This window comes from Haliotis rufescens, unplaced genomic scaffold, assembly GCF_023055435.1.
Source record: "Haliotis rufescens isolate VD_foot unplaced genomic scaffold, xgHalRufe1.0.p SCAF_1, whole genome shotgun sequence".
In the NCBI taxonomy this organism is placed as follows: domain Eukaryota; kingdom Metazoa; phylum Mollusca; class Gastropoda; order Lepetellida; family Haliotidae; genus Haliotis; species Haliotis rufescens.
Genome location: NW_025963779.1, coordinates 19,958,878 through 19,979,008, shown reverse-complemented (window position 1 = coordinate 19,979,008; position 20,131 = coordinate 19,958,878). Strand labels below are relative to the sequence as shown.

The window sequence follows — 20,131 nt, the reverse complement described above, 5'->3', positions numbered from 1 at the left end:
ATAAAATTTAAAATTAAAAAAATACTAAAAATACCAACATCAACCTTTCCAGTCCAAAAAGATTACTTCAAGGCCATATCCTTAATCAAGATAAGCTCCCAGGATCACTGACAATGAATGATACAACCATGTTTTACAATAACTGCAAACATGACTTAGACCTTTGATAGACATGGCATGATGGCACCAACATTAGAATGGTAGGATGTGGGAGGTACATGGGTTGGCCAAACGTTCTAAGCCCATCTATATTTCATCATTTCATCATAATCATAGTTGGTTTTCTTGCATAGTATATGATGGACTGTGGGTGCATGGTGGGTGCTACTGGTAGAGCAGGTCATGCTAACCCTTTCCCCAAACATTTCGTGTCATGTCAGTGATCCACTCATGATCCAGAAATAAGCAGAAATGACATCATCATAATTTGCATAATGCTTGACGGACAGTTCAATCTAAGTTTGGGAAGAGGTGGATACAGATGATGTTCAATGATTTCAAAGTGACAGTGTTACATTGTGGCCATGGCGACAACAGACTTCTGCACAGCTGCATTGTCCTGGTGGATCATACCTTTGGTATCCCAGAAAACCAAAGCCACCTCCTTGCCAGCTGATGGAACATACTTCTTCAGACCTTAGATGTAGCTGCAGTAACTGTATCTCCATGTTGCTCCATAAAAGAGTTTTTGATATGACTTGTCACTACACTGAGCTATGTGAAGCTTGTGCCGACAGTGAGGTTTTATGGCTGCCTGTTAGGCTTGGTATTGTGAGGTGAAATGCAGTTCAACGTTGCATCCAAGATTATTGCACTTATATAGCAACCTGCGTGTTTGTGTGTTGGGTGGGGGGTGTCTGCTTATACTAGTCCTGACTAATGCCGATTTATAGTGCTAGCCCACTGAGAGACCATGCCACAGTTCAACATGAATACCCCACTCAGACACATTATACTGACTCCGAGCTGACCAGTCCTTGTTTCAGCCCAAAAATGTCGAGCGCCAAACAGGGTAAAACAAGTACCATCTTTTGACTTCTTTTGATATGACGCAGCCGGGGATCGAACCCTGGACCTTTCACTCTCCAGGCAGACGCTCTACCACTAGACGACGGTGCGGTCCGGCTTGGTATGGTATGAGATACCACCGTGTGACTACCAGCTTGGGTAACTTACGAGGCTGTGTTTAGCAACTCCTGTCAGTGAATAAATGTACATTATGTTGGGAAATGGAGAACAAAAGCTATATGAAAAACCACAAATGTTAATATCATGTTACACCTCTGACTGTAGTGCATATATCCACATTCACGCTATGCTTAACTGATTATTTCTCAGGCACTAACACTCGCATCAACTCTGCTAAGAGAAAACAGGACAAACGATAAGCAATCTCACATTTATTTACTAAAATATATGTAGCAAATATTTGACAATCACATTATCAAACAACTAGCACTCATCCAAAACTAAAAAGTGATGTAATGCTTAAGGAAGACACTGAATCTGGGGTACATGTTACCATAGTTACCAATATCATAAATGTACTAATGATCATGTAAGATTGTAAAGTTTAAATAAATGTATACCTATACCACTTCCTTAAAAGAGAAATGCATACATCATTAATACTGTCAATCTGTATATCAATTGTAGAATCTTGAATTTTGACATATTGCCAAAGGAAAGAGCAGGACCTATTGATAAATAGCAACACCTGTGATTGTTAATCCAAGCATAAGTACTTACCATATTCGACGTAATAAGCGCCCAGGGCGCTCTCAAAATAAGAAATAGGGGGCTCTTATTAGAATATTATTTTGGTATAAAAATAAACAGAGTTGAAAGATAAATTTCGTTGTTTATGCTGTCAGCCTGAAATGTTTATGTACGACAGATATATTTTTCAAAATTAAATGCCATAATTAAGGGTGCATAACACACAAGTGCGTATTATACACGAATAAATAAGTCTTCCGTACATTCATCAATCGGAAGGGGTGCTAATTGGGATTGTTCACTAGCCAATATCTTAGCAAATGTCGCCGTGGGCGCTTATTAGAGCGGGGCGCTTATTACGTTGAATACGGTATTCCAAATGACAATTTCCTATCCTGTCTTTCTTTAACAGCAATAACTGGAACCAATAATTTTGTTAGGATAAAAACTCTCAGACTAGCACTAGCAGTAAATGCTAAAAGATCTCAAAATAAACAATACTGTTAAGGCTTTAAAAAATATAAAAAATTGATTCTCAGGCAATGACTTTTGAAAATATAGTGCGGGGGGCACAGGTTGTTTTATTTTATCTTGTTCAAACTAGTATAAACAGTTGTGTACCATCAACCTGGGAAAGGGCCTCCCTACATACACAAGTATACAAACTCCTTTTGCCGCCACAAACATAACATGAGATCAGCAGTAAAAGCAGTGCGCATGTAAAGGGAAGTAAGTTCGCATTGTTTTTATGTATTAGGAAATAAAAACCCAACATGCAGCGGACTAAATGATGATGAGGGCATTGCCTGAGAACCAAGATTATTATTCTTTTTAGCCCAACATACCAAATAAAAGTTAATACTGAAACACAGATCAGTCTTCACATCACGTCAAATTACAGGTGTTTAAGATGCTTGACGACTTGGCACAACTTGTAGTATACAGTGGAGGATCACCTGGAGCTTGCAACGTCATTCCCCCAGCTGGCAAAGCCTGTCTGAGTATTGTCTGCGTGACAGAGAAAACTTTCAGCATTTGACCCTTCATCATTTGACCTCTCATATCTCTTATTACCTAAATGCTACGACCTGCAGAGGGAGGGGGGGAATGTGACGGACGTTGATGATGAAAGGAGCAGCAGCCGTGCATGAGAGGATGTACAACTGTGTGTTTATTGTTGTGCTATGCCAAATATGGTAATGATGATGGACCTAGGTTGTGAGCTTTCTTGTCAGGTTTAACACAGCGTGTGATTGATGGTTTTGTGTGTTGTTCCACAAAGTAAGACATGGCTACATCCTAGTGTCATGTAATAATTGTGAGCGAGTTGGGTTTAACGCCGCTTTTAACATTATTCCAGTTATATCATGGCGTGGCAGCTTAATGTGGGAGGAAAGCCCGAAGTGATGCAGGTCTCAGACGTTTACCACTTCGGTGAAACCCACGAGCACGGGTATGGTGCTGACAAACCTAGAAACATAATCGGGGTGAACCGGGATTCGAACCCACAATCATAGGTTTCTGGCGTGTCCAGGAGACGCAACTCTGCACAGCGAATCGCGGCGCCTTAGACAACTGGGCCACCGGTGCCCCCTGTCATGTAAAAAAGAATCTCGCCCAAGTGTCTTTGATAACAAATATACAGTTGTATCAACACAGGTCGATAAAAGCTTTTATGTATCATTTAGGTATTTGATATCAAAGGACATGACTTGTAGATTCTATCTATCATCAAACATCAATGTTCCAATTTTTTCAGTTTGTAAACAGTAATAACCAGTCTTGTGTTTGTTTGTTTGTTTTTTAACATCGCACTCAGCAATATTCCAGCTATATGACGGCGGTCTGTATATAATTGAGTCTTGACCAGACACTCCAGTGATTGACATCATGAGCATCGATCCATGCAATTGGGATACAATGACATGTATCAACCAAGTCAGTGAGCCTGACCACCCAATCCCTTTAGTCGCCTCTTACGACAAGCATAGTCGCCTTTTACGGCAAGTAATTTGATGTCATTTGCTCGTGATCGTGATGTCATAGTAACCGATGATGTCACAGTGGTCCAAAAAGCATTTAAATGCAACCTTTTGGGATATCGCTTGATCTCATGTAAACGATATCTCCTTTGGAAGCCAGTTTTGGAGGATAAACAATGGTGTGGGGGAGATGGAGCATGAGAATTTGGTATCGATTTGAAGATTCCAGGGTAGAATAGGTCTTCAGCAACCCATGCTTGTCGAAAGAGTCGACTAATGGGATCGGGTGGTTGGGCTAGCTGACTTGGTTGATGCATGTCATCATATCCCAATTACGTAGATTGATACTCAAGATGTCAACAACTGGATTGTCTGGTCCAGATTATATTATTTATAGACTGCGTCATATAGCTGGAATATTGCTGAGTGCGGCATTAAAATACAAACAAACAAATCTGAAAGACCTGACAATTACCTTCAACTTACCTGTGTTTATTCAAACTTGATTCCCTGAGCTAACGGCAACTCGGTGCTGTAGTTGATGGTACTGAAAAAGTGCATCACACATATGAGTAATGGGCACTGTTTCCATGACCTGATCAGTTTTTTATTGACCCCGCCCCCTACATCCCCTCTTATTAAAGACATTTGCTTGTATCAGATTATAGAAAGAGGCACTATGTTGATCTCACCATGTTGATCTCCGCATGTACTGTTTCCAAGCGTCACTGCCAGACTCACGCCCACCGCCGGTGTGCTTCTCTCCACCTGAAACAGTCCACTAACTACATAGACCAAGGCTCATGACGAAACAGATGGGAACAGAACAGAACAAAACCCTCGTGATTCCTGTGTAGAACTGGTCCCCAGTAATCTCTGCTTGTCTAAGGAAATGACGAAAATGGACAGGGTTGTCAGACTCGGTGACTTGGTTGAATGTACTCAAATGGATTGTGGGTCTGATACACACTGGGATCACTCAGTGTGACCATATTACGACATGGATGGGATCCTGGGTCAGACACACACTAGGATCACTCAGTGTAACCATATTACGACATGGATGGGATCCTGGGTCTGATACACACTGGGATCACTCAGTGTGACCATATTACGACATGGATGGGATCCTGGGTCTGATACACACTGGGATCACTCAGTGTGACCATATTACGACATGGATGGGATCCTGGGTCGGATACACGCTAGGATCACTCAGTGTAACCATATTACGACATGGATGGGATCCTGGGTCGGATACACACTGGGATCACTCAGTGTGACCATATTACGACATGGATGGGATCCTGGGTCGGATACACGCTAGGATCACTCAATGTGTATCTCACAACATGGAGGGATCCTGGGTCGGATACACGCTAGGATCACTCAATGTGTATCTCACAACATGAAGGGATCCTGCGTCGGATGCCTACTCGGATCACTCAGTGTGACCATATTACGACATGGATGGAATCCTTGGTCAAATACACACTAGGATCACTCAGTGTGTATCTCACAACATGGAGAGATCCTGGGTCGGATACACGCTAGGATCACTCAGTGTAACCATATTACGACATGGATGGGATCCTGGGTCTGATACCCACTTGGATCACTCAGTGTGTTTCTAACGACATGGATGGGATCCTGGGTCGGATGCCTACTTGGATCACTCAGTGTGTCCATCTCACAACATGGAGGGATCCTGGGTCCGAAATACACTCGGATCACTCAATGTGTTTCTAACAACATTGAGGGATAGGGGTCGGATGCCTACTTGGATCACTCAGTGTGTCCATCTCACGAAATGGAGGATCCTGGGTCCGAAATACACTCGGATCACTCAATGTGTTTCTAACAACATGGAGGGATAGGGGTCGGATGCCTACTTGGATCACTCAGTGTGTCCATCTCACAACATGGAGGGATCCTGGGTCCAATACACACTCGGATCACTCAATGTGTTTCTAACAACATGGAGGGATAGGGGTCGGATGCCTACTTGGATCACTCAGTGTGTCCATCTCACAACATGGAGGGATCCTGGGTCCAATACACACAAGGATCACTCAGTTGTCCATCCTACAACTGATACCCGCCCGGATAACCCAACTGCAGGGTTTCAGAGATGGATTTACACTTACCAAAAGCTCCTCCTATTTCTGCCCCACTGGTAGGAATGTTCACATTGACTACGCCACAATCAGATCCTTTAGGCCTAAAAAAAGGAAGATTTTTCTCATCAGACTGATTTCCACAAGCAGTAATTTGGGTAGCAAAATAAACTGTCTGTAAGGCAATGGCAGCTTAGTACCTTAGCTTTACTGATCCATGACAGAGTAATTCAGTGAACATTACAGGGAGATCAACAAGTAATTCTTGTAAATAACTAACCATGGGAGCTAACTCTTTATATACAGGCAGCAACAGGAATCACTATAGAAATAACACATCTGAATAACTTGTCAGGCTACAGACATTAACCCATCCGAACATCTTGTTTGGACAACCCACTCACCCCATCCAAACATCTTCTAAGACAACCGACCAAAACCATCCAAACGTCTTGTTATCCACAACCAACCCAACCCATCCAAACATCTTCTAAGACAACCAACCAAAGCCATCAGAACATCTTGTTTTCGACAACCCACTCACCCCATCAAAACATCATCAAAGACAACCTACCCAAACCATCTGAAGATCTTGTTCGGGTTTCTTGTGAATTTAAACTACCTGCCAAATCCATCTGATCATCTTGTTTTAGACAACCTACCCAATTCAACTTCTTGTTTCAATCACCATTGATGAGACAACCCACTCAACCCATATGAAGATGCTATTTTAAACAACCTACCCAATCCACCGGAAGATCTTGTTCGGGTTCCTCGTGAACAAGCTGCTGGTGAGTCCTTGTTTCACTTCATTGTTAAGTTCAACAGCCTCCTCAAAACTCTGAAATGTCACAGTTAGATAATTACCACACAGTACAGCAGTACATGAGTGGACAATGGGTATAGCTTATTCACCATTCATTCCTTCAGTATCACAGCAACATACATGGTTTAAACACTAGCCAACCACGGCCAACACTTTGGGTTAACCTATCCTTCAGTTATATTGATATCATACATACCTTACACTTGAGAGCGTACACAATGGGGGCAAAAGTTTCGCGTTGAACGACTGCAGCATCATGGGCAAGGCCACTGATGATAGTTGGTTCCACAAAGTTCCCTGGACGGTCAATCACCTGCAGAACCCCAGACTCGATTTAGCAATTCCATATTCACTTTATTGAGTGAGTGAGTGAGTGAGTTTGGTTTAAAGCCGCTTTTAACAGTATTCCAGTTATATCACGGCGTGTCAGCTTAATGTGGGAGGAAAGCCCCAAGTGATGCAGGTCTCAGACATTTACCACTTCGGTGAAACCCACGAGCACAGGTATGGTGCTGACAAACCTAGAAACATAATCGGGGCGAAACGGGATTCGAACCCACAATCATAGGTTTCTGGCGTGCCCAAGGGACGCAACTCTGCACTTTATTGAGACATACATTGTACAGCAGACTATAGGAAATCTATCACACAGACTTGAGCACAGAGCCTCATATTATTCCTTCTAGTTCTCCACAAACATGTCTTCTACACTGCGTCTTTACATCTTCGTAGACATAAACTGCCGGCAAAGGAAAGAATACATCTATGTTCTATGGAGTCTAAAAATGAGACACACATGAAATGGTTATTCGATGGTGATGTATTCGTGTTTTGGACCTTAAGTTTTCAGTGTTATGGCAACTGTTTTTAGTCTTATAACGTTTCGTTCATGTTAATATTGTTTGGGCAAATCCAATTTTCAAGTGCATACTTTCTTTTGCCCAGCAGTTTATAGACACATATACTGTCAGAGTAAATATAACAAAAATCAACTATTTTCTCAGTCGCTAAGATGGAGACTGTCACAACAGTATTTTCTTAATCTTCTTCTTTTAAGGACTTGGCATCTATTGAGATATAAACACACACAAAATGACAACCCTAGTCTAGCGTTTGTCCATAGTTTCATGCCCCCATTGGCATTGTTCCACTCCTAACAAAGACTGACCTTGCCTCCATACTCTATCTTGCCTCCCTGTGCCACTGCATCAGACACTGCCTGCTTGTACTGGGCCACGCCCTGCTTACTGTGCAATGGCCCGTACAACACTCCATCTGAAACAACAAACATGCAGATGTAAGTGTCCAGGCCATGTCCTTCACTGCACATTTCGTTCGTTTGTTTGTTGTTTAACGCCGCACTCAGCAATATTCCAGCTATATGACAGTCTGTAAATAATCGAGTCTGGACCAGACAATCCAGTGATTGATATCATGAGCATTGATCCACACAATTGGGATACAATGACATGCATCAACCAAGCCGGCAAGTCTGACCACCTGATCCCATTAGTCACCTCTAAGGACAAACATAGTCGCCTTTTACAGCAAGTATGGGTTGTTGAAGATCTACCCAAGATCTTCACGGGTCTTCACTGCACATCATCTGATCATCTTCTAGCCTTTGCATGAACTATAAATATGATATGATACAAGTTTTGAACCCAATTTTGTACATACCTGCATAATCTGTTATGTTATGTAATTCCATGGTAGGCCTGTGAACATTTTAAAATCTGGGAGAATCCGGCATTCGAACCCATGACCAACAAGCGTGGATGGTCACTACCTGTAGAGCCACTCACCATCGAGGGGGTCCCCTATCCTCAGCTGACCATACGCCTTGACCAGCCTTTCGACTACCTGGTCGTGCACCTTCTCATGGAGAATCTGAAACAGACACAATGAATGTGTAGTCTACAAGAATGATCAGAGAGAGGAGAATCTGGACTGCTGTGATACAATAATGGCACACATGGCTGCTGTGTGAGTTCCACAATCAGCTGACATGCTTTGTCCAGTGTTCCTATGTTACTGGATGCCATCAAGCTCGATGTAAACGACTGACAAAATATACATTTCTGTGCCTGTCCACTAAACTAATATGGGTTTTTCAGATTAAAAACGATGTTTTATTGGTCTGTTTTCAGTCGTACAAATGGGTATCTCTCATACCCTCACGTCTAGTCGCAGGAAGCCCGACATGTTGCCACGTGTAAAATCAAGTCAAACAGTGAAACACGTGTTGAACACAACAATGCATTACCAAGGATTACATTCCAGGAGCCTACAGGGAAGACATATTTATTATTACTTTATTAGAACAACAACTGTAGACAAGCGATAAGTACTAGCAGAATACGAACTAGCAGTATTCTACCGCGAAAGCCTTTCTCGAGCGACCAGCTCAGAGGCGCGCTTAGAGATTTGTGACATGCCATAGGGAGGTGCGTGCGCAACCGGATGGAAACAAGTTTAATGTTTACATTCCAGCTTCTGGCTTTCTTTTAAACGTGCGACTAGACGTGAGGGTATGAGAGATACCCATTTGTACGACTGAAAACAGACCAATAAAACATCGTTTTTAATCTGAAACAGACTAAAACATACTTATTCATCACATAATGTGTAGGATAAAGCCAAATGGATATAAAAAGGAATCTGCTGGGGTCATTTACAGATATATAAAGGTCAGTTAGGTACTACTTTCAGGGTTTACATATGCTATGGCACATCCCTTGTCTATTGGCGATCAGACCCGTGAAGATCCAGGGTAGAATAGGTCTTCAGCAACCCATGCTTGCTGTAAAAGGCAACTATGCTTGTTGTAAGAAGCAACGGGATCGGGTGGTCAGGCTCGCTGACTTGGTTGATGCATATCATCGTATTCCAATTGTGTGGATCGATGCTCATGATGTCAATCACTGGATTGTCTGGTCCAGACTCGATTATTTACAGACCGCCGTCATAATAGACCGCTGGAAAATTGCTGAGTGCGGCGTAAAACAACAAACAAACAAAAAGATAGTGAGTGATTGATCAATGCAGCTCTAGCAGTAGGCAGTGTCTCAGTTGATACAGTATCACACATGATACTAACTATAGACCTACACTGGAAATGAACCCAGGAGCTAAGTTCTTTCTTGTTCATCTTGACAAAATGTTGTCCTCATTCACAACAACAGATAACCTCCAGCAGCTTAATTCTGATCACTATTGGTTCTACAAACAAACCTACTGCATGGTGGCAAACAGAGGGGGACAGTGGGACTGTACAAGGGGGACAACTCCACTCACCAGGCGGCGTGTTGTGGTACATCTCTGACCTGCAGTCCCGGCACAGGCGAACACTCCTGCCCTCACAACCATCTCCAGATCAGCATCCTCATCAACTGACAGAACACAGGGGAATTACTGAGCGCTCGAAGAGTAAGTAGTTGAGAAAATGTCGTTTCCGCTGCAGCAAATACTCCCGCCATATCACTGTCAACAGTCTGGCACAGGCAATCCACTGCCTGGCTGCATACACACACACACTACTACATCTGGGTGAGTGAGTGAGTGAGTATGGTTTAACGCCGCCGTTAGCAATATTTCAGCAATATCACGGCAGGGGACACCAGAAATGGGCCTCATACATTGAACCCATGTGGGGAATCGAACCCGGATTTTCAACGTACCGAGCGAATGCTTTAACCACTAGGCTACCCCACCGCCCCTACTACATGTGAGCAAAGTGACATACACAATGCGATCAGGTCATCAGTATGTTGTCTCGCATGAGAAGGGTACAGATGGTGCAGATGACCTATTCTGGCAGAGGAGTCATGGTGCAGTTACTTCAATCCTGATTAATTAAAGCTCATGAAAGACATAACTCTGGTAGCAGTTTTTTACATATTTAAAGAAATTCAACAGATTAAATTTTCATGTCATGTCTTGTAGCTTGATATTCCATCTTCTATAACATACCTATTATTGCATTGTTTCCACCAAGCTCCAATAAAAACTTGCCTGAAAGAATAAAACACCACTGTTAAAACTTCTAATGCCACCATGTTTTTCACCCTGAAACGAAACCTTCAATTATTCTACTTTAAATTGTAAGTGTAGATGTTTTGATTTGCTGTTTCACAGTGAGTGACTTTTAAGGGGTTAACACATTGATGTCAGTGATATCACAATAAGTCAGCTTCTTGCTGGTGGAAAGCATAAATTGATGCAGGTATCAGACTCCCACTTTGCAGACCCATGAAGCATATCAGTATGGTGTTAAGAAAACTAGGATCAACTGTGTGAATTTGGGAACCCATAATCATCAGATCCTGGCACATCCAAGGGATGCAACTCTACCACAGATTGGTAAGGCAACTGGGCCAATCCGGCTCCTGCTGCTTAACAGAAGTCGTCAGACTATTTGAATGTGATATGAAGTGCTGATGGAGTGCGTGAGTAAGTATGGTTTTATGCCGCTTTTAGCAATAGTCCAGCAATATCACGGGGGGAGACACAGTGGGCTTCGTGCATTGTATCCATGTTGGGAATCGAACCTGGGTCTTCGGCGTGACAAGCAAACGCTTTAACCACTAGGCTACCTGACCACCCTGAAGCGCAAAGGTTTCACAGGAAAGAGAAAACAAACACAAAGGAACATTACCAAATCTCTCCTGGACCATCAGTGACACCTTCTGACCAATCTGCAACAGAACAGTATCATGTTAAATAGCTCAACAGTTACAGAAACTAACACTTCTCATTCAACTTCAAACACAACAGTGCTGCTTTATCTTTTTGCATTCAGAACTGCCCGATTGCATGCATTTTCAAGATGCAGACAATTTATTCATTCAGGGTATTTGCAAGTCTCAACCTAATTGGTTGATTAAATACTTCACCTGACACGACACGATAGAGGAATCTTAGGATCTTAAAAAAGGAAGGTATCGTAAAAAAACAGATTTGAAGGAGATTGAAATCACAGTGAAATCATGGTTGTTTGAAAGCCTAGCAGGAACATCCCATGTCAACATGAATAATGATGTGGTGAAGAGAGTGACTGAATGTTTAATGCCTCAGTTAATATATTCCAGTTTTATTGCATGATTGATATTATGAGCAACGTTCCATGCCTTTGGGGTATAAATACAGGCAATCAACCAAGTCACCGTACTGACCATCTGATCAATTAAGTCACCTCTTGTTACTAGCATAGAATTCTATTTCTGTGTAAATTGAGGACATTCGTCTTCTGTAGTAAAATAATATTTTTCTCATCGATTGACTTGACAAAAATGATATTTACATGAATGGTGCAGCCAAGAGTGAATATGTCGATTTTCATACTGACATTCATGAGTTTACTGAGAAAACCATGGTGTCAGTGAATCAGACTGAAAGTAGTTCCGGCTAAATGAGAAAACCATAGTGTCGGTGAATCAGACTGAAAGTAGTTTCGGCCAAAAGTGTTATTCACTCGCGTGAGACAATATATTATTTTACTTAAGAGAGATATCAATATTATTTTGATAGATTTATTAAATACAGTATTTCATCACAAAATACACAACAATTGACTTTAAAATGATCAAGTAAACCAAGATACATTTGTTTGTTTGGAATTAGTGTACTTACAGGTGTGCTGCCAGTGAAAGACACCAGGTTCACTCTCTCGTCTTTGGCTATCAGGGTCCTGCAGAATACAGACCAGAGTGTCATTAGATAGATATCCTAGTCCGGACCAATGCCAGTTTTAATCATGTTTATAGTGCTATCCCACTGACATAGACAGTTTAACAAAAATACCCCACTCAGACACAGTATACTGACTCTGAGCCGACCAGTCCTTGTTTTAGCCCCTTAATGCCGAGCGCCAGACAGGGTAACAACAAGTACCATCTTTTAACTTATTTTGGTAAGATGCGATCGGGTATCGAACCCCTGATCTTGCTCTCTTCAGGCAGACTCTCTGTCCACTAGGCCACAGAGGTGGTCATGAAACAATTATAAATGCCAGTATCATATTTACACAGATGGCAGGCAAGGGAGCTAACCCAGCAAGGGACATCTAGTGTGACTATCTAACACGATGGACAGAATTTGTATGACTGACTGACAAAAAACCATCACAGATGTTGGGAATAGAACTGGCAATACCACTAACCACTAGACTACCTATTGGATATATTTATATTTATACAGATGGCAGGCAAGGGAGCTAACCCAGCAAGAGACATCTAGTGTGACTATCTAACACGATAGACAGAATTTGTATGACTGAGTGACAAAAAACCATCGCAGATGTTGGGAATAGAACTGGCAATACCACTAACCACTAGACTACCTATTGGATATACTTATATTTATACAGATGGCAGGCAAGGGAGCTAACCCAGCAAGAGACATCTAGTGTGACTATCTAACACGATAGACAGAATTTGTATGACTGACTGACAAAAAACCATCGCAGATGTTGGGAATAGAACTGGCAATACCACTAACCACTAGACTACCTATTGGATATATTTATATTTATACAGATGGCAGGCAAGGGAGCTTACCCAGCAAGGGACATCTAGTGTGACTATCTAACACGATAGACAGAATTTGTATGACTGAGTGACAAAAAACCACCGCAGATGTTGGGAATAGAACTGGCAATACCACTAACCACTAGACTACCTATTGGGTAAACAAGTCAACAACCCAGATGGCTTCCTCACCCGATATCAGCACCACCACAGACCAAGGAGCACACTGACCCCGGGATGTTGTTGTCCTCTAACACCTTAGATACAATCCTGAAATAATAAAACAAGCAAATAACAGCTAAAAATGGCTTTTTCATATCAAGACAAAAGTGTTACTAGAAATACAAGGATTTACACAATGATTATAAGGCTATGTTAGTGCAAGTTCACAACAGCCTACCATTAGGCTTCACAATGACAGACACCCACCTGGTCATAGCTACACTCGTCAGTGGGGTGGTCGGAGCGCCTTTCCTGTGGACAAGACAAACCGATGTACAATTAACACAGTATATGCTCAACACATAGTGAGACATTCCAGCAATATCATGGTGGGCTCAACATCTCTACCATTCTTGCTATTGGATAACAATGACATTCCACAACAGTCAGATTAGTAATAGAAGGGAGATAACTCATTCCTGATTCCTCTTTATCATCATCTCCAATATGGAACAAAATAGCAAGAGATATTGCTTAATGACTGTATAAGGGAGAAAACAATCTTCACGTCCAGGAATGAGAATTATCTCCCTTGTGGTGACAGTTATCTCCCTTACATCATCAAAAAGAGTTGAGAGTTGTCCTTATTGTCAGTCTCCATGTGCAAATTCTTATCGAAAATAGAATGATTAGCTGTCTTGTTTTTGACTAATACCTATTTCCTTCATGCAAGAGTTCTTAAAACAAAATTTGACTTTAATTTTACTCATATATGGATGTACATTCTGTGCCAGATAAAGGAAGTCTGAGAAAGACATAAGATGAAGGTGATGGTCACTGACCACAGCACAGTGTTTCCCGTGACGAGGGCGAGGCACGAGTTCCAGCCATACACGGCACAGGGGAAGTTGAAGGCGGTGATGACCCCGATGACCCCTAGTGGGTTCCACTGCTCGATGAGCATGTGTCCAGGACCTGGAGTAAACACACATCTTTACTACAATCTCATTAAAATCAGATCTTAGTTCTCGCTACCGCTAAACAAAGATCTGAGGACATCCCATTAGGGGTCACGTCAGAATGACCTTTCATCTGACCAATCAGAGCGCCGCTTACCAGATCATGAAAGTTACAGTCAAAAGTGTTACGAAAACAGTTAAATAAATTTCAATGAATAACATAAAAAAAATAAACATGTGATGCTGGTCTTACTCTGACTTAAAACAGTATTTGTTTCTTATTTTCAAAGTTTACTGTGGTAGACAGCATGACCACATTATACTGCCGGCTAGTCCACAGAACATTTCAGATTAATGATTATGCAAAATACTGAGATATTGGGAGAAAAAAACGTGGTCTCAAGAATAGTGGACTTGTGGCCATGTCTGACCCTGCTGTAGTTATTATTCCCATACTATGAATGTACAGTAAACTACGGTTATAACAAACTCAAAGGGACTACTAATTTTAGTCCGTTATAACCGTAGTTCGTTATAAGAACATATACAGCATAACTACAGCAAGTCTTCGGGACCAAAAATGTAAGTTCGTTATATCCGTCAGTTCGTTATAAGCGTGTTCGTTATAACCATAGTTTACTGTATAACACTGTTTCCTTACGTTCTGATGGAAAGACATGCCCAGCAAACATGCGAGAGAGTCCGACGGCATAGTCAGCGATGTCGATATATTCCTGCACTTCTCCCACCCCCTCCGGCACGATCTTCCCCATCTCCATCGCCAACTGAAGGAGGACAGGGCGAGAAAATGAATGTTGTTTTACAATATTGCAGCAATACCACTGCAGCCTGTAAATAATCAAGTCCGGGCCAGGCAATCAGTGGTTGATAGCATGAGCAACATTTCATGTTGTTTGGGTACAATGACACACAATACGCCAGAGCATACATTGCAGCCACACTCCTGTCATTTCAGTCATATAAAATATACAATAAAATATCAGCATTTTGTTTCATTGGAAAAAATATCTACACTGGGTCTTTACATTTACTCCAGACAGTGTAAGTACTCTTAAAGGTAAATGTCTAGTGCCAAGTCGAGTGAGTGAGTGAGTGAGTGAGTGAGTGAGTGAGTGAGTGAGTGAGTGAGTGAGTGAGTGAGTGAGTGAGTGAGTGAGTGAGTGGGTGGGTGGGTGGGTGGGTGGGTGAGTGAGTGAGTGAGTGAGTGAGTGAGTGAGTGAGTTTCAATTTACGCCACTTTTAGCATTGTTCCAGCAATATCACGGTGTACTCATGTCGGGAATCGAACCCGGGTCGAGCGAACGCTTTAACCACCAGGCTACCCGACCGCCCCCCCACATGTACAGTGATTAAGTGTACATTCATATCACAATGCATCTCACCAACTTTCCCAGGAGGTTGATGTTTTTGCGGAATGCCTCTCCAATCTGCCTCACTATCTCCCCCCTCTTTGGACCAGGAACCTGTAGGGATGTAATAATGAGCTGTCAACAAACATTTCCTGACCAAACAGACATGCAACTATGAATAATTATTACATACACAAAAATCTGTCATAATAATACTGGTGAATTCAAATCATGTGATGGTTCACTCCGAGCAACAACATTGGTAAGTGGTAAAATACGTCAACGATAATGCATAGAGACTTTCATATACAAAGCCCGAAAAGATTTATGAGTTGGCGAATATGTTTTACTCAGCATTACTAAATATTCAACCTCAATCACAGTGCAAATAAATAATCAAGCCTTGCTCAGAAAAAAACAGTGGTTACAATCCTGAAATAATCAAACACAAGTCAATAATGGCTGAAATAAAGCCATGGCATGATAAGTGAGTTTTAGCAATATCATGGCCGGGGATATCAGAAATGGGCTTCACACATTGTAACAGATCTGGGGTAGAATAGGTCTTCAGCAACCCTTGCTTGCCGTAAAAGGCGACTGTGCTTGTCGTAAGAGGCGACAAACAGGATCGGGTGGTCAGGCTTGCTGTATTGGTTGATGCATGTCATCGTTGTGTGGATCACTGCTCATGATTTTGATCACTGGATTGTCTGGTCCAGACTCGATTATTTACAGAACGCTGTCATATAGCTCGAATATTGCGGCGTTAAACAACAAACCAACAAACATCAAGGAGGTAACTCTTTCAAGAGACACACAAGATGAGGTTCTGAGGATGTCATCTGTTGGATGACCCCACACCCTGCTACATTTCAAATGGGTAATACATGTATTCTGGGTCATGACTTAATGGAGTACTGTAATTGGTTACGAAGTCGGTTATAAAAAACATGGTTTCAGGAAAACACTGTACTCACATCTGCCCATACTTTCCACGCTTCTTTGGTTGCAGTGATTGCCTTCTCATAGTCAGCAGGACTTCCCTTAAATAGAACACTCAGAAATCAATCAGTCTAATTAATAAAACTCACTAAATGGCAAGTTTGCCACAAGACAAACCTGACTGACTCACAGTTTCAGCTAACTTATGAAAAGAGCGAGTCATCATGACTCGCTGCATATTCTGTTCAGTCGCAAACAATGTAGAGAGTCATGCATGAGTTTAACTTTAGGTCTACAAGACACGGGAGATAGCACCATGACCATAATGTTGACTGAAGGATACACTAATGAGAAAAATTAACATCATGAGCTTTTTGTTCACTAAACACATAATCATGATAATAAAGAAAGATTAATCAATTCCCTTGGATGTTCTTGCAGCAACTTCTGCTGGCTGATAATATGTGGCATTAAATATGATTCAGCAGAATATGATAAACAGCATTGGATGAAAACAGCTACGGATGCACGAGAAGCTGCAACATGACAACCCTGCTGTCAAGTACATCAGAATTCATGAGAGATAAATTACTGTAACAGGTGTTATACTAAGAGCTACATTTTATTTGTCAAATACAAACAATGTGTGTGCGTGTGTGTGTCTATGTGTGTCTGAGTGTGTTTGTGTCTGTGTGTGTGTGTGTGTGTGTGTGTGTGTGTGTGTGTGTGTGTGTGTGTGTCTCTCTGTATTGGTGTCTCTGTCTGGGTGTCTTGTGTCTCTGTGTGTGTCTGTGTCTCTGTGTGTCTGAGTGTGTGTTTGTGTCTGAGTTTGTGTCTGAGTGTGTGTGTGTGTCTCTGTATTGGTGTCTCTGTGTGTGTCTGTGTCTCTGTGTGTCTGAGTGTGTGTTTGTGTCTGAGTTTGTGTCTGAGTGTGTGTGTGTGTGTGTGTGTGTGTCTCTGTTTGGGTGTCTCTGTCTGTGTGTCTTGTGTCTCTGTGTGTGTGTGTCTGAGTGTGTGTTTGTGTCTGAGCGTGTGTGTGTGTGTGTGTGTGTGTGTGTGTGTGTGTGTGTGTGTGTGTGTGTGTCTCTGTATTGGTGTCTCTGTCTGGGTGTCTGTGTCTCTGTGTGTCTGAGTGTGTGTTTGTGTCTGAGTTTGTGTCTGAGTGTGTGTGTGTGTGTGTGTGTGTGTGTGTCTGTTTGGGTGTCTCTGTCTGTGTGTCTTGTGTCTCTGTGTGTGTGTGTCTCTGTGTGTCTGAGCGTGTGTTTGTGTCTGAGCGTGTGTGTGTGTGTGTGTGTGTGTGTGTGTGTGTGTGTGTCTGAGCGTGTGTGGGTGTGTGTCTGTGTGAGTGTGTCTGTTTGGGTGTCTGTGTGACTCTCTGTCTGGGTGTCTGTGTCTGTGTCTGTGTGTGTATCTGTGTGTCTAATAAGCATTGTAAATGTTTTATAAAAAATGTACTGTAACATGTTTGTTAACATTATACTTTCTCCCCTTGACTTAAGGAGTAAACTCAAGCTTGAGGTCACCCATCCAAGGAAAGTAGTTGCTCAGTATTCATTGTGGCCAGCCAATACACATTGCCTCAGTCAGTGACAAACATGGCATATCAACAACTCAGATCTATTTGCCCCAAATCAGGGTCTGGCTCACCTGAATGACTTTTGCTATTGGCTGATTATTTGCAGGACAATAGGACGTTGTTTCCTGAAAACACATGTAAACATAACTGTTTGTTTGGCGTTCTATAGTTGTTGAGTAGAGAAAAAAACACAACTTTGTGGATAACAACTTCAGGTTTATGTAGATATTTACCCCGTGGTCAAGCTCATTGACGATGTAATAATCTACATCGAAACGTGGCTAAATGCAATAGACTAAAAGTTGCTATCCATAAAGTTGTATGTTTTCTTATTTTCTGACAAGTCAACACACTAAATGAAATACTACGGGAAAACACAAAACGTTGAATATGTCCATCAAAGTATACTCATGAAGATTCTATATCATATTCAAGTGGGAAACTATATATTGATCATTTCCATCACGTTAATTCCAGCCAAATTGATATTCTAGGATGGTTTCCACATTTCCATGTTCAATATGAGGGATATCAGTCAGCACCAAATAACTTTGGTGAACTTTTTTATCACAATCCAAGAACTAAATAAATATTTATAATATAAATCAGCATGATCAGGGTAATAATTTGACTTCTGAAGTCAATTTTGATTTTTTTAAAATACAACAAATGTTCAAATAAATAGATTGTGTGTAATACAACTACAAAAATGTCTGGCATAAAACAAATTATATATGTGACATTCCAGTGCACGTGGCTACTGTCAAAATGAAACGGGTACACATGTACAGGCATTTCTGCTAGCTGATTGGTCACGCCCCCGCGACCTTCACCTACATTGCCATGTGTACGTGTTCGCACTAAAACAAGAATGGAACTTTTTCTGATATATCGATGTCGCAGAAAACATTATGTGTTATCTCAGCTGCCACAACATGCATAAAGTATCATGCACAAACTTTCGTAGCACTGAAAGCGAATTAAGCGAACTTGATACTAAATACGGGCCCTCCTGTTCAGCCTGACCTCCGACAAACTCACCTCACCCTCGCCTCCCCAAACACCGTAATATACACCCTTGTTTTGCGCAGATAATCCAAGTTCTTTAAGCCAAGCAAACTTTGGGTCTTCAATGAGTAATCCCGACATTGCAGCGTAATGTCGTGTGGTAATAGATGAGCGGATGACAAGAGAAGATGGACGTTTGTACCGCAACAACACTCGAACAAAACTCGCCATCAGTGTGTTGACTTTCCACTTGGCTTTGGGCCGGTCTATATGAAGAGAAGGGGGGAGAGGTTAGGGTCTGAAAAAGTGTCACCGGCTATCTCTGACGAAAACATGAACAGCAAATCTTTCAAGAATTGTACCTTGATACCCAACAAATTTTATGGTATTTTCAGTTTATGAAGAGCTCCGAATAACTGTGGTTCGAGAAAAAGCGAACTACTGATAAAAATAAATTAATGAATAAAAAAATAAAAAAACTGGCTTCGACGGGAAATATTGCATAGTCTCACCCTTGTATATTTTGAAAATTAAACTCCTCGGCAGTTTTAAACTTGTACGACCCGTGTTCATATAGTTAATATAAAAAGACACATGGGTGAGATTCCCTATGTGTTATAATCAATTGCATTGTTGGCGTAAGGCAATATATAATTGTTGACGTCGTGTTAGTTACGTCACAATAGTAATGACGTTACACCGTTTCATTGTCGACGTCACGTTGACCCTGTTAACTTCACGACGGCTTTTTATTATAGAAGAAACTAGTTCTCTACTGCACATGTCACTTAGAGCTTTATAAGCCGAATGTTTCCGTTTTGTAAATGTTGTATGTTGTGAATACAAATTGTATTGTCATATCGTGTGTTAAAAATATTGAATGTATTATAAACATATAATCCTAATAAAATACCGATTCTAATTTTGATCAGAAAATAGCAAC

The 20,131-nt window shown here is 41.5% G+C and overlaps 1 protein-coding gene across 1 annotated transcript; it reads right to left on the bottom strand.

Moving 5' to 3' along the window:
* Nucleotides 1-1,968: 1,968 nt before the first annotated feature.
* On the bottom strand, nucleotides 1,969-19,476 carry LOC124113398 (alpha-aminoadipic semialdehyde dehydrogenase-like). Its single transcript, XM_046473726.2, has 20 exons — nucleotides 19,222-19,476; nucleotides 18,252-18,305; nucleotides 16,640-16,705; nucleotides 15,696-15,776; nucleotides 14,954-15,077; nucleotides 14,176-14,308; nucleotides 13,601-13,645; nucleotides 13,364-13,441; nucleotides 12,276-12,333; nucleotides 11,302-11,341; nucleotides 10,617-10,658; nucleotides 9,942-10,036; nucleotides 8,450-8,534; nucleotides 7,813-7,919; nucleotides 6,841-6,957; nucleotides 6,562-6,659; nucleotides 5,849-5,922; nucleotides 4,394-4,469; nucleotides 4,188-4,248; nucleotides 1,969-2,727 (listed from the first exon to the last, which is right to left on the bottom strand). The coding sequence occupies exons 1-19, from the start codon at nucleotides 19,417-19,419 to the stop codon at nucleotides 4,194-4,196; spliced, it is 1,626 nt and encodes a 541-aa protein (XP_046329682.1). The 5' UTR covers nucleotides 19,420-19,476; the 3' UTR covers nucleotides 1,969-2,727; nucleotides 4,188-4,193.
* Between the last annotated feature and the right edge of the window lie 655 nt (nucleotides 19,477-20,131).